This window comes from Neolamprologus multifasciatus, chromosome 15 (assembly GCF_963576455.1).
Source record: "Neolamprologus multifasciatus chromosome 15, fNeoMul1.2, whole genome shotgun sequence".
NCBI classification, from domain to species: Eukaryota; Metazoa; Chordata; class Actinopteri; order Cichliformes; family Cichlidae; genus Neolamprologus; species Neolamprologus multifasciatus.
This window is the reverse complement of record NC_140453.1, coordinates 7,021,824-7,036,761: the sequence shown is the minus strand read 5'-3', so window position 1 is coordinate 7,036,761 and position 14,938 is coordinate 7,021,824. Positions and strand designations below refer to the sequence as shown.

The 14,938-nt window shown below is 40.2% G+C and overlaps 1 protein-coding gene across 1 annotated transcript in view; it reads right to left on the bottom strand.

Moving 5' to 3' along the window:
- nkain2 (sodium/potassium transporting ATPase interacting 2) overlaps positions 1–13,108 on the bottom strand; it is a 110,838-nt gene extending 97,730 nt beyond the window's left edge. The window contains exon 1 of the mRNA XM_085134071.1: positions 11,665–13,108. Coding sequence (XP_084990197.1) covers positions 11,665–11,718 — 54 coding nt within the window. The 5' untranslated portion in view covers positions 11,719–13,108. The remainder of the gene's footprint in view (positions 1–11,664) is intronic.
- Positions 13,109–14,938: the final 1,830 nt, after the last annotated feature.

The following is a 14,938-nucleotide window of genomic DNA, read 5'->3' as shown; positions in this document are numbered from 1 at the left end:
TGCGGCTAAACAATGAGCTGTGCACTGTGTGAGAATGGCGCTGTGATCCGTGATGTCACCTGCCATTTGTGGAAACATGCTTTCGACACAGTTTGCTGCTCTGCTTCTTTATTGGACAAAGTTATTTTGCAATAATTCTGTTTATATGTTTTTGTCCAGCTCTATGACTGAGAAAGTGTTTCTTTCAATTTCTTTTAGAAACACTTTACATCAACTGGCTATTGAACATCGGTTAACTTAACATGCTAAGGCCTGTTTAAAACAGTATCTACGCATTGTTTTTGTGCTGATATTAGTGTTAGCATTTAGCTCAAAACACAGGTGTGCCTAAGTAGTACATCCTTCCAGAAGATTTGAGTATGACTACAGATACTTTCAGAGGTGTTATAGTTTCTCTGAAGCTGCTAGGGTCCACTTGTGTCCGAGTGATTCATGCTGCTCTGTTTGTATGACTGCGTAGAGTTGTCTGGGGAGACGGGCACTAAAGTACAATGCACCAACTACACAGTCGCTCTTCGAGAAGACTTCAAGTGGACTTCAAAGAAGTATAACAGGAAGGACTACGCCTCTGTGGTGCCTGCAGCTGTCTGTGTCTGAAACTGTAACATACAGAGTATAATCCACACTTTCTTCTTGCTATACATGCTGAGTGAGTCTGCATCTCGTGAACTAAGTTTTAATAATATTTAAAATATTTGCTATTCAGTAAACTAGTAGATGTAGTAGCTTTAGCTTAGAAACTAGACAGAAAGCAGGGCGACATGTTTCAACCTTTCAGAAAATATTTATCAAAAAGAAACATGTAAATAGCATTAAAAGGCTCTTTTATGTTGTCCACGAGACTTCTTCCCTTAAGCAACATGAGCAAAGAGATGAGTGGTAGACCACCGCAGAGCACCCACACATTTTTCCTTTGGTCTTAGTCCAAACCTTAATGAACTAAACAAATTTTGCAAAATGATGTACTGTTTGGTGACAGCTATTAAATAGACTTCTTTGGCTAATGAATGGCTCCACAAAAATTTGGCCCACATTAACAACCAAATAGAAAATTATAGTCCAGGTGCTCACCACTTGAGTAAAATTACTTTCTTTCTAATTTTCACAGCACTAAAATTCCAGATGTTAAAATTTCACATTCATTTTAACAACTTCAGTAAAATGTAAGTATGGTGCTGCATCCATCCATTTTCTCAACTGCTTATCCAATTTAGAATCGCAGGGGGCTGGAGCCTAGCCCAGCTGTCATAGGGGAAGAGGCAGGGTACACCCTGTGTCATGATGCTGTGTAAGGCAGTTAGGAATGGACCCAAAGATGCAGAGTACAAAGGCAAAACTGGACATAAATGCGGCTTTATTGCTGAATTACCAAATACAATAACTAAGTTAGTCACAGGGTGCCTAATCTGCATCTACTAATAAGATTCGGACCGACAAAATAAGGGGAGTGGAGGGAGGAGACAGACACAAGACTAGAAGACACAGTACGAAGGGGAGAGACCAGGGGACACAGAGCAAGAGCAGAGGAAGCAAACAGACACAGAAACAAGACTGGGGGAACAGACAAATAACTAACAGGAATCCAGAAACAAGAGGACGGGGAACACTTAATAATGAAATACTGAATAACAACAAATACAAAATAATAACTAAAATAAAGATAACAAACTAGAAAACACTTAAACATTCCCAAAACGCAAAACCCTGGGTCATAAGAAGGTGGAGCTCATCAACATCAGACTACAACTAAGTGGAGAGACAGTTGAATAGGTCAGTAAAGAATGAAGCAAAAAAAACAGATATACTATAGTACATATATACTATAGAAGTACCACACTAGTACAGAACGTATTATTTATTACTGTATTGAAGAAGGCGGTGGTGAGCCTGCTGGAATTCTGCTGGAACTCCTGCAGTGTTACAACAGGCCACCTTGCTTCCGCCTTAAAGTTATTTCTTCATAGCTTAAGCGGTCATTTGGTGTCTAAAGGAGCCTTTAAAATAATCAGGCATTTGGTGGATGCAAGTAAGCACAAATGTGAAGATCAATGCTGGAAACAAAGAAAAGGAGAGGCAGATATGCTGGGTGTTAGCATTTGGCTGTATAGGAGGCAGAGGTTCTAACTGAGTAATTAAAAATATCTGCTTGAACAGAGCTGATCCATTGTCTGACCTAAGATAATTTGTATCACACCACAGTGCAGAGTGCCCTGAAATCTGTTAGTGAGGTTGACTGTCAGTAGCAGTGTAATTATGCTGGGAGAGTTCAGTTACTGCAGATGTAAGTCTTACAGCAGAAAAATTACTTCTGCACGGTTGCAAAAAATACTCACAATATACGCACTATGTCTTAGTGCTGGCTGACTGATCTATTGTTTTCCTGTCTGTACCTTCATTATACTGTCTGCACATTAACTGGACTGGGATAGCTTATATAGGTTATTATTAGGGGTGCAACGATACACAAAATTCACGGTTCGGTTCGATACTTTGGTGCCACGGTTCGATATTTTTTCAGTACAAAAAAATTTTCATGCCTTTTTAATTTGTCATTTATTAAAATTATAAATATATATTTTAACTCAAAAGTACAGTTTTTAAATTTAATGTTGCTGAAACAACAAAATAATTAAATTAAGCAGCATTAAGCATATTAAACATATCAGGTCCCCATAAGGAGAATCATTTGCTAACGGCTGTCTAACTGACTCGGGTAAAGTTTGTAGCATATGTGCTTGTTGATTTGTCTGCTTCCACTTGTCTTTGCACTAGGATGATGTCGGCGTAAATGTGCAGTCATATTCGTTGTGTTCCCACTAGTGCTGTCAGCGTTAATCTTGTTAAAATGACATTAACGCCATAATGCAGCAAATCTCCGTTAACAAGTTACCGCCCCGTGCGCGGGGCTGGACGGCGTCAACACGTTAACAAGCTAACTGCGCTAACGCACTAGTTCCCACCAATTGAGCATTGCGTGGCACATCCAACATACTGTTTTACTTTTGTCCATGACGCGCTTACCATCAGGGTCATGCTTCACATGAAAACCAAGATAGTTCCAAACGCCACATCTGAATGAGGGTGGGGGAGGTTCAATTTCGGGTAGCGTTGAGGCAGTTGCCATGTTGCAACAAGCTTAGCTTCTGTCTTGCTAGCTTGCGCTGCGCTCAGTGGATCTGCACTCAACAGTGCAGCCTAGGCGGAGTAGTCGAACGCAGATCCACTGAGCGCTCAACACAGACAGCATCGTATTGTATCGTATTGTTCGATACATATGCGTACCGAACCGAAAGCACTGTATCGAACGGTTCAATATCGATACGAGTATTGTTGCACCCCTAGTTATTATGTATCTGGTAATAATCCGCTAGTTCAAGTGTGTGACTTCAAACAGTGCACTCAATTAGACTTTGCATACACAACATGAAACTGACCACTCAGTAGATTAGAAAGAGCAAAAACCTATTGACATACTCGATACCCTATATCAAAAGAGTTTAGAAATATGTCACTCTTTGTTAATTCAGTTCAATTCAATTTTATTTTTCATTATATTGTGCCAAATAACAACAACAGTCTCCTCAAGGCACCTCATATTAAAAGGTAAAGACCCTGCAATAATAGAGAGAAAACCCCAACAATCACACAATCCCCTATGAGCAAGGACTTGGCAAGAGTGGGAAGGAAAAACTCCCTCATAATAGGAAAAAATCTCCAGGGGGGCGACAGCCATCTGCTGTTGCCACTCGGGGAATGAGGGGAGGAAGACAGGACAAAAGACACACTGTGGAAGAGAGCCAAGCCAGAAATAGTAATGAATATTTATTAAATGTAGAGTGATGTGAAAGGAGGTACACCCTGTGCCATGATGCTGTGTAAGGAGTGAGTGGAGATGAAACCCTTAGTGCATCAAGCCACCATCAGCCTAGGCCTATTGCAGCATAACTAAGGTAAGGTTCAGGGTCACCTGATTCAGACCTAACTGTCAGTGTTATCAAAAAGTAAAGTTTTAAGCCTAAAACATAACCTTTTGCACACAGCATACCTTCACAGAAAATCACAGAACAGAAGATCACAGAATGTGACACTATCATTCATGAATATATGAGCAATACAGATGCAGCTTGGATATTTCTCCAAGGACTGAGATTCAGTGTTGGACTGATTTGGCACACTGAAACTACCTCATCAGATCAGTGAGTGAAGACTTACTTTGTGTTCAGACTATTGAAATACAGTGAATGAGTTGTCAGTCAAGTCCCTGGCCAAGGTGTGATGGCCGCATTCTTGCAAGCAGAGCCAGACAGCGAGAGGAGGTGGAGATAAAGAAATGAAAATGGCCAGAAAGACATACGCACAGAGGGTGGGCATATATAAAAAGATGGAGACCTGGGGCAAGGGAGACTGACAAATTAGAGAGTGTGAAAAAGAAAGAGCGACAGAAAATCTATAGACTCAGAGCTGAGATTGTGTGTGGCCTTTGTTGAAAGCAGTGTTGTACATAAAGGATAGGAAAGCCTTTTTTATCTCGCTGAGTTGCTGCGATGAGGAAGGAGGTCTGAAGATTGTTTGTTGCCAAAGAGCAGAGCTCTGTTCACTTTGAAAACTCAACCCATTCTAAAAGTGGATTTGCTTTAAAATGCTGAAAAAACCAACAGCGGGAGACGGTGCACACTGCAAAATAGTTGCAACTAAAGATCACTAATAAAAAAAATGGGATATACGATACAATCAAACTGAGTGGGAGAACATTTTTGCCAAATTGTAATGCTGAAGTGAAATTGACTGTTTATATCAATCTGCAAACCAGTTCTGCTGAAGTTATTAAGCCAGCTTCAAGATAAAAATGAGTTCTATTAAACTCCCAAAACATCTTGGTTAAGTACTAGTTTCTGAGTTTTGATGGTTACAAAGTCACTTTTTTTCAAACATGTGGTGCACATGCTGAGATACCATTTCTGCATCCATTTTGCAGCTTCTAAAAGGTAAATTATTCAGTATGTCCCTCAGTGGTGGAAATGTCACATGATCGTACTGTTACGGTAAGATAAACACTGCCTCTGATAGCCTACAGTCATTCTCTGCATAACCTCATTCCATATAAAACTGTAAAATTATACAAAAATACATGTGTGTCTGGTCAAATGTTTCAAAAGAAACTTCAAATGAAATGGGTGTTGTTGGCAGCAAGCTAAAATGGGTATTTCATGCATCATATGACTTTTCTTCCACAGAAAATGGTCCCTATGAGCGCCACCCACTCCAGAGATGTTATCAAAATCAAATGGTGATTCAAAATGAAAAAGATGATAAAAAATATACCAGTACCACAATAACTACTGTAAAAAAGACAAGAAATGAATGCTGCAGCAAACCTGTAGCACAAAGAGCGACATCAACATTCAACAATCAACATTTTAATTCCAATGAAATATTTTATGTCTGATGTCTTGCTCTTTGTTGCTGTTTAATTCTAAGGTGCTGGGACGCACAGCTCAGCTTTGAAAGCGCTGAACGCTTACTGTCCCACAGCCTCATAAAGGAGACATGAAAATAACTTTAGTTTGCCAGGAGATCAAAGTCAAATATTATTGGTATGTGCCTTAATATCTGCAATTCCAGTCGTGTAAAAGAGAATTTTTTTAAGAAAAAGCACTTACCTCAGTTTCTGGGAAAATTTCTTTTAGATTAATGTTCTCTTGTTGTGACAGTCTGAGAGATCAATTACATTTCTCTGGATTACCAGTTATTATCTCACTGTAATTGTGCACTACACTGAATTACAAGCCCATCATTTTACTCCATTACCTCAATTCAATTAATGTACACATCAACAACATAATTACCGTTCCATCAACATTAACACCCACCGGCCGACTTCAAAAGCTCGACTCAACCAGCCAATGGTGGGAGGCCACGGTTTCAGTCCTGTTACCCTTCACGCCCTTAGATAATTTAGTCATCACTTCTGTGGCAGCAGCTGATGGTTGCTGTGGGCTGTTATAGCAACATAGACCTGAACCATCGCCACAGGCAGTGAGTCACCAGTGGCATGGCATGTATCTGTGTGTTTGTGTTTGTGTGTGTGTACTCTATGGCTGTTTTGTTCAATTCAGCTGTATGATCTTCTTCTTATAACGCAGCTTGCTCACAGCACCATAAAACTTTATGCATGTAATACAACATGACAACGCTGTTGCTACGGGCTCATTAGGATGCCACTTTTATAGTCAACAAGACTTTATTTTGAGAAAGTCTCTCATTTGCTCATTTTTTTAGTCACTAGAGATGACAACACCACTCTTGTCTTTAGAATAAATATGCACTCAACAGCCACATTATTAGATACACATGTTCAACTACTTGTTAATGCAAATATACAATTAGCCAGTCATTTGGCATCAACTCTAGGCATTTAGGCATGTAGACATGTTGAAGAGGACCTGCTGAAGTTCAACTCGAATAGGGAAGAAAGGTGATTGAAGTGACTTGTTGGTGCCAGACGGGCTACTCTATTTCAGTAACTGCCGCTCTGCTGGGATTTTCTCATACAACCGTCTCTAGGGTTTACAGAAAATTGTCCAAAAAAGAGGAAATATCCAACGAGTGTCAGTTGACTGGGAGTAAAAAAAATGGCTTGCCTTCAGAAGAGAATGGCCAGACTGTTTCGCTCTGACAGTAAGGGTACAGTAATTCAAATAACTACTTGTTACAACCAAGGTGTGCTGAAGAGCATCTCTAAATATGCACAATACATTAAATCTTGAAGTAGCTGGCCACAGAAGCAGAAGACCACACCACTCCTGACAGCTAAGAACAGGAAATTGAGGATACACCATATTTGAATTGGACATTAAAAGACTGGAAAAATGCTGCCTGATGTTTGATGAATCTTTGTTTCTTCTATAATACTCAGATGGTGGGGTCAGAATTTGGTGTAAACAACACAAAAGCATTGATTCTCCCTGTCTTCTACTGACAGTTCAGCTTGGTGATGGTGGTGTAACGCTATGGGGGACATATTCTTGGTACCTGTTGATCATCTTTTAAATGCCACAGCCTACCTGAGCGGTCATGAAGGAACCATGGCCATCCCTTTGTGACCAGGGTACCATCTGATAGCTGCTTCCAGCAGGATAACATCAACATGTCACAAAGCTCAACTAATAAAATAATTTCTTGAAGATAGCAAGTTCACTGTACTTAAATGTACAAAGTAAAAAGTAAAGTGTCCAATGAGTGTATATTACTTTTAATTGTGCTGGTCTCTTTGTCAAGTGAGCGTTTGTTTTGCTCGTTTTCTCTCTTTTGTAATTGTAAAGGAGAATTGTAGCTTTTGCTGTTTTCTTTTGTTTTGTTTTTTGTTTTTGTTTTTGTTTAGGGTTTTTTTTTTGGGGGGGGGGGGGGGGGGCAGCCAAATCAAGGGATATGAAGCCATCACCTTGGACGTAATTACATTTTACGTTTTTTTCTTTAGAGGTTACTTAATTCACTGAGAATATAACCATTTATTCAATCCCCCAAAGTCAATAGTCCCTTTAGCTTTACTTACTAAGTGTGGCTGTGAGGAAAAGAAAGAAAACGATTTAGACTGGCACTGAGCGCTATCAGATTAGCAGCACACTTTTTTCTTTGAACTAACTGCTGACATTAAATTACACATTACTAATAAAAGCAAGACCAATGAAAACAATCAGGCAAATATATACATTTGGCTGATAGAATCAATTAAACTCTGCACGCTTTGACGTCAGCTGTGAAGTAGACATATCTCCAACCTGGATCATTGATCTCTGCTCAGGTGTGGCGACATCAGCTTTTAGCAATTAACCTAGCTAATGAAGCAGGGGGAAAAACTGCTGCTAGGAGTTACATAAGACATCAGTTCCCTTACATAAGACACACTGACCAGTCAACCCGATATTGCACCAAAACTTGCAACAGACATGCCGGTCCACTGTTTTTTTTTTTACACTTTGGAGAGGCAAAGCGTGAAAAAGACATGGTGGAGCGCTGTGTCTATTACATGTTTTGCCGTGATACTGGGTTGGACCAGTGCTGCTTCCTACTCTACAAGCTCCCCAATTAGGCGGAGGCTCACTTAGCAAAAACAATTACTTCTAACAGGGGGGCATCTGAGGCAGGGTAAGAGGCTGTCTTTAATCTGTGGTCAATGTGGTTAACTCACAGCAGAGAGGACTGAGAGCAGCGTGCCTTCTGGTGAGGGAACCGCAGGAATAAAATATCTTCAAATGTATGTCTTTGAAGAGTGGAAATGAGCACTTTTTGTGATGCTTCACGAGCCCTCTGCTCGAATAGCTGCAGATGCTAACCGTGCATGGCCAAGCTGAAACATACAGTAGTGTTAGACCTCCAGCTCATCAGCTGGCTTAGCCATTACAACGGTTAACAGAGCAAAACATGTTGTTGACTATGGCATAGCATTAGTTCCACCGCATTAGATACAATGACTATCTCTGTGACAGCATCTCATTCTCAAGCACTCTCTCTCTCTCTCTCTCTCACACACACACACACACACACACACACACAGAGTCACTCGTGGCCTTTACTTCACACAGGGAAATACACAGCATCCCCATTTACAGCACAGTGGTGTGTTTCTTCGCGTACAGTGTGTGCACCGCATTTGGTAAACTCATCGGCATTCTGCTGCGGGCGTGTTCACTCACAGAACTGTCTTTATTTGAATGGAAACGAGCAGTGCAACGTCCTATTTCACAGCACAATAGGCCTACAAGCACACGCTCGCTCAAAGAGGGTCATGCACATAATATCTTTATGGTAAATTGGATAGTTTTTTTTCTCTATATTTTCCTTTTGTATTGAAAACAGAGTGCTTCGTGCTGCAGCTAACAGCTTCCTATTCATCATCACAATAGCTTTTTACTTTTGCACACACTCACTGCACATGACTGCAAAGGCTGCAACAGCCAAAGCGTTTCACCTCATGTTTATGCATTTCTGTTCACATGCGTGTTCACTGTCCCATTCTATATCATAGCCTGTCTTTGGCTACCATACACGCGGCAGACAAAAGCTCCACAGCGAGATCCTCTAACAGCAACATTTCATAAATCTTTAGAAAATGCAGGATTTATTCTGTGATGAGTAGTACCGCTTCGCCTAAAGGGAATGATTTCCTTCATTTTCCCCGGGTTAGCGTCTGGAGAATCTTTGCCTGGAATTATTACTCTGCTGTGGCTGTTAGTCTTATAGCTACTATGTACAGTAGCAATAATAATCCTTTAGTTTAAAATGTAGCTAGAATGAGCAGCTTAAATATAACAGTATTAGAAAGAAAAGTAAAGGCATCTACTTTCTCACAACTGGGGATCAATTAAAGTCATGCTCTCAGCTTAAAAAGTCTGTTTGAGGACTTAAAAGGGAGCCATTAGAAACAGCGTTTCTTTTTGTCTTATTCTTAAAGGAACATTTTTTAATTACAATCTCCAAAACTGACCTTAAACATTCACCACCAAGCGGCAGCATTTTAACAAGCAAGTGTTTAAATGTTTTAGATGTGTCCTGCTGTCCTTTTTGGAACTGTTTCTATACAAACAGTGCCGTCTTTGCCTCCTCCAGCCGATCTTCACGCACAGTCACCCATGCAGCCCCTTCAAGTAGTTAACGTTCATAAGAGTGAACAACATTTTAGGAGGAATTTCAGAGGTCAGTAAAGCTCCCGTTTTACAGCACTGAATTATTAAACAAGTATTGTGAATGTTAACCTAGCCGGTACACACGTTGGTGCTACCTGTTTAACTATTAGCAATTACCCAATGGCCACATTATCCATCTGAAACCATTAATGCAGCAGCTTGTGGACTGTAGCCAGATAAAAGATGAATAATTCTTGCAGCAGAACGAATACCACACTTCATCCAAAGTTCATCTTTAAATTTTCTTTAATGCTCTTCTTCTACAACAATTAAGTTACTTACATATGGTAGGTATTATGCTGTTGGTTGTACCCTTCGTTTATTATGAGGAATACATATATAAAATACATTTTAACTTCATGGTCTGTAGTGAAATTATCTAAATAATTTATAAAATAAGTAAAATCTCTAAAATTAATCCTAAATACTTATTTTGTTAAATCAAATTTATAATTGGGGAAATTAGTTGAAAATTAACAAGTTAACTTTTTCAAGATTTTGATCGAGTCTTCACTGGTACTTCTGCAGTTGCACTACGGGGTCAAAACATTGCCTTTGGTTTCAAAAGTGGCATCAAGTATCGAGTATTGTCTTGGGCATCGGTATTGATATTGAAATTCTATTATCGAGTCAACCCTAGTACAAATTGGTATAGGAACGTACAGCCAGGTCCTACTAGAAATTCCTGATATCTCTTCACCACAACACAGCACTCAGTCACTTACAACATAAAGTTTGTTCACGTTCTTAATGCCCTTCCTGACACCAGCCCTCGGTGGTCTGGAAGGGCATCCAATGTAAAAATCTGCCAAATCAAAACTGCACAGCTACCTGTTGTTGCGACCCTTTGTGAATAAAGGGAGGAACCAGAAGTAGGATTTAACTGTTTCGCTTGGAAATTCACAATAAATACCTTTAAGCTGCCAAGAGTAACACAGATGCCGTAGGTACAAGAGAAGTTTACATATCGCTCAACTTTATTGAAAGAGATGCGATGCAAACAGTGGAACGGCCTTACCGAAGAAACAACAGCCTATATTTATATTTCCTATAGTGTCCTCTTAACTAAGGTTGGGCAAATAGACTGTATTCTTGTACAAGCTTGTCACAAACTAACCAAAACAAGGCTAAAAAAGCCCGAAAATCTAATCAAATTTAATTTAAAAAAAAAAAGTTAACTGAATTCCAACAATGTTTACTCACATGCTACCTAAAAACAATGTTATCCACTATGCCTGTTTAATAAGAAATGTCATGATCTACCAGCAGGTCACCCACATTAAACCATTTGGCAGCTCTTGCTGCTTCATTACATCGTTCTGCTCCCGGGAAAAATTTTCCTCATATTATGCAGAAGCTACAAGACAGAACTAATAAAACTGTTTGTGCTGCTCCTCACACTTCCTCACATGTATGCACACATACACACCTACAGACCATCCCTCCTCCCAGTTGTCTTGCCTGGCACCAGTTTCCACCGACACAGATGGTGTAAAAGAGAGATACACAGGGAGACAGACAGACACAGAATGGCAGCGTCTGATGCTGCAACCTTATAATGGGTCTTTACCTTCTTTGCTTTACATGTACCCGCTTCATATATCTATCCATCTGCCATCCACCCATACCTCGTTTCTCTACAGTGCCTCCATCTATCACTCTCCACCTCCATCTATCCCTCTATATGGACTCTTAGTACAGCCTCAGAGCTCCAGGCAACAGTATTCCTCTATTCAGTTCTCATATTCGTCATTCGACATCATTCCTTGTATCATGACCTTTTATTAACTTCTGAAATGTGACCTTTGAGTAATCCATCTCTCCCTCTCTCCAGCCACCCACCTCTCCTCCTGCTCCACCTCCAGATAAAGATGCCTTTTTTACTTCTTTCCCATCAGAACCTGTCTGTTTGTGGAGCTTTTCAAAGATTTAACCCAGACTTTCCTCCCCTTACAGGATCAATAGTAACGTAAACACTCACCAGCTGCATGCCACAGATGAAGGCCAAGGTGCACCTGCCACTGCAGCACCCCATGATGTCCTCCTGGCTCTCTCTGGAGGTCCACGTGGAGCAGAAACTCCCCAAAATCTCTCCTTCAAAATCCAAAAGCTCCCAAAGGGCCGTCTGGCTGGCCTCCAGCCCAGGTAGAAGCACTCCCTTCTCGGGCTCAGAGGACAGGGTACCAGCTCCCCCCTTGTACTCTCTGGAGCTGAAGGGAATGAAAGGCAACTACTTGAGCCTGTAACAGTACGTCCTCTGGAGAGGGGGATGACTCAAGTCCACAGAGCTGGATATGTAGATAAACCCTCTCCAAGCCTCAGCAACTGAGGGCACTTTAGTAGCCTGCTAAATCAGCTGCATTTCAATACATGTGGCACAAACGAAGTCAGATCCAGCTCCTTCATTCATTCATCCAGCAGACGTTACAGCGACTTTCCAGTGATTTCTACACAGTTTGCACTTGTCCAGACATCACCTGCGATCACCTCGATTAGTCGCATCATCATCACCATCATCATCACAACGCTGAGCACACTGGAAGTAACACAGTCCAGCACACCAGCAGCCACTTAAAGACACTGAAGGGCTGGGGGGGAAAGAGAGACGGTGAGATTAGATGGATGTATTCTCCTCCAGATTAAATCCCTCGTTTAGTAATCCGATTAAGAGCCACTTGCATTCGTGTGAGTGAAACAGCCTAATTTGTTGTAGGGTGGAGAAAACAAGCGAAAGTGGTCCCTGCCTCTTTTCACACAGGCGAGCTCCTCTCCTCTCAGGGGAAGTAACGGACATGTAGCGGCAACATCCTTCACCAAAAACCGCGTTTTATTTATTTATATATTTATTTCAAATCTCCAACACTTAGGTCCCAAACCTGTCTTATATCTTCCGATAGCTGTGGTGTTTTATCCAGTGAGAAAACGGTCATTGATAAAAATGTTGTGAGGTGTCAACAACCGCTGGAAGCTGATTTCGGGGGGCGCTTTTTGGCTAATGAGTCCTCCTCCTCCTTCGGTTCATCTCCCCATCAGATCCATGGCACAACTGCTGTCTTGTCAAGCCCGTCAGCCGATGGTTGCTTCAGTCGGTGCTGTCTCCGTTACTGCCAACGCGTTTATACAATGTTTTTTTTTTTTTTTAAAAAAAACAAAAACAAAAACAAGAAAACAGAAGAGCGTGTCCAAATTTCATACACAGAGGGAAGGGGTAAATTTTCAGGTAAGTCTCCAAACGTAAAGCATAGTGTGTGGTGTGAGCGGGAAAAAAACGGCTAAGTTTAGTTGGTCGTCTCGGGGTTGTCTTCAAGGAGTGAACAGGGGAGACAATGAGAACCGGGATGGACCAACGGACCGAGAGAGACAGCCGAGAGAGGAGCGTCTCCCGCCTGCCATCTGTCAAGTCAAATACCTCGGTACAGTGGTGCTGTTCCGGTGGGGATTTTCAAAATAAACGTGGACAGAATTGGCAAAACTTTCACTTGCCATTAATTAAGTACACGTAGTTATTACCAGGTTGGCCTCTTTCTTGCTTTTAGTACTGCCTTAATTCTCCACAGATTCAAAAAGGTGCTGAAAACATTCCTCAAATTGGGTCTGGATTGACATGATAGCATCACAGACCTGCTGCACATCCATGATTTGAAGCTGCAGTTTGAGATGATTTGAGCTTAGTGGCATGATGATTTGTCCTGTTGGAAGCAGCCATCAACAGATGGGTGCACTGTGGTCATAAAGGGATGGGCCTTGTCGGAGACAAATACTTAAATTAAGTTACTTTAAATCATCTTTCTAATAACTGGCGAAATGATCAAAAAAAGCAAAAGCACAATTTAAATGCAAACAGCATAGCAAATATCAGACTACACTGGTAACAGTTTAAGTGTAGCAAACAGCGCAAAGCAAACAGTATCTTAGTGTGTGCTAAGTGATGTAAGAGTGCAGGGTTCAGTTTAAACTGTTTACTGTCTGTCCTTCACATTACCTATTCCCGACCTTTAACCTGCATACTCAGCGGTTTACAGAGTGCATCACAGTTACACTGGACATGAAAGTGTTTTTAATATAAAGCAGGTGGAGTGCCACGCTGCTATCAGGGCTAATAGCACTTTATAATATTCTCGCGACTAAGGGTGTAATTCCCCAAGAATTAACTGGAAATTTTATGTATTTTCTGATGTAATTATATTTACCTGCAAATACTTACCAGTATATACACTAAAATAAGTAGGTAACATATCAAGTATTTCCAAGAAAGAGCAAATAATGATACTGCAAGTCATTTCAAAGAGTGAATAACATCTGGCTAATTTAGTATAAAAACAAATTTCCCCATCTTGTATTGTAAATATGCTGTCCTTATACGGGCCGGCTGTATTATGCAGTGTCTTCACTTTGCTTTTATTTGCATATTTATTGTACATCATACTGATGTGCATCATGGATGTTGCACTATTCAACTGTCCTTTTATATCACATATAAAATGTTGTAAGGACTGATCTTCCTTTCCTCCTTATAAGAATATAAAAAATAAACACCAGCATGCATTGGGCATAAGTATAGGACCATCTGATCTTATAAAGACAGATCCAAGTGAGATTTGATTTTCTTCTTTCACAACAGTTCAACAGCTGTTGGAAAAAGAAAACAAAAAATAAACAAAAAAATAAAGTCCCTAAAAATGCAACGTATTAATTGTTACCCCCTATTCTAGTGAATATACTGCTATGTATTTGTAGGTAAATTTAAAAAAAAAAATGGGACAGTTTGTGCAGTGACCTGCAAGAACTTTTTTCAGCAATTTTACACCTTCATCATGTAGAAAAACTGAAATATGCAGAAAGTGGAGTTTCACTCGTCTTGCATGCTTAAGATCAAAGGGGGCTGCGTGTGACCTTCTTTTTAAAATGACTTTGACTTCCCTGCCCTACGATAACAGGGATGATACATTATAATACAGTACCTGTGATAGTGTAGACATTAACTACTTTTAATCAGCTTCAGTCAGTCCAAAATTTAAAACCAGTATAGTGTTTACAGTGGCATGTTTTTAAGCACACAATGCGTACGCATTATAATAATAATTATTATTATTTTATAATAATAAAATAATAATAATTTATTCTGTTTTATATTTTAAAAGTTGAAATTATTCAAGCAAATTTTGCTTAGTACAACAAATGTCAAATGTTCCCGTTTTTAAACATTGGTTTTATTTAATGGACTTTTATTTTGAAGGCAGCCTATGCCATCCTGC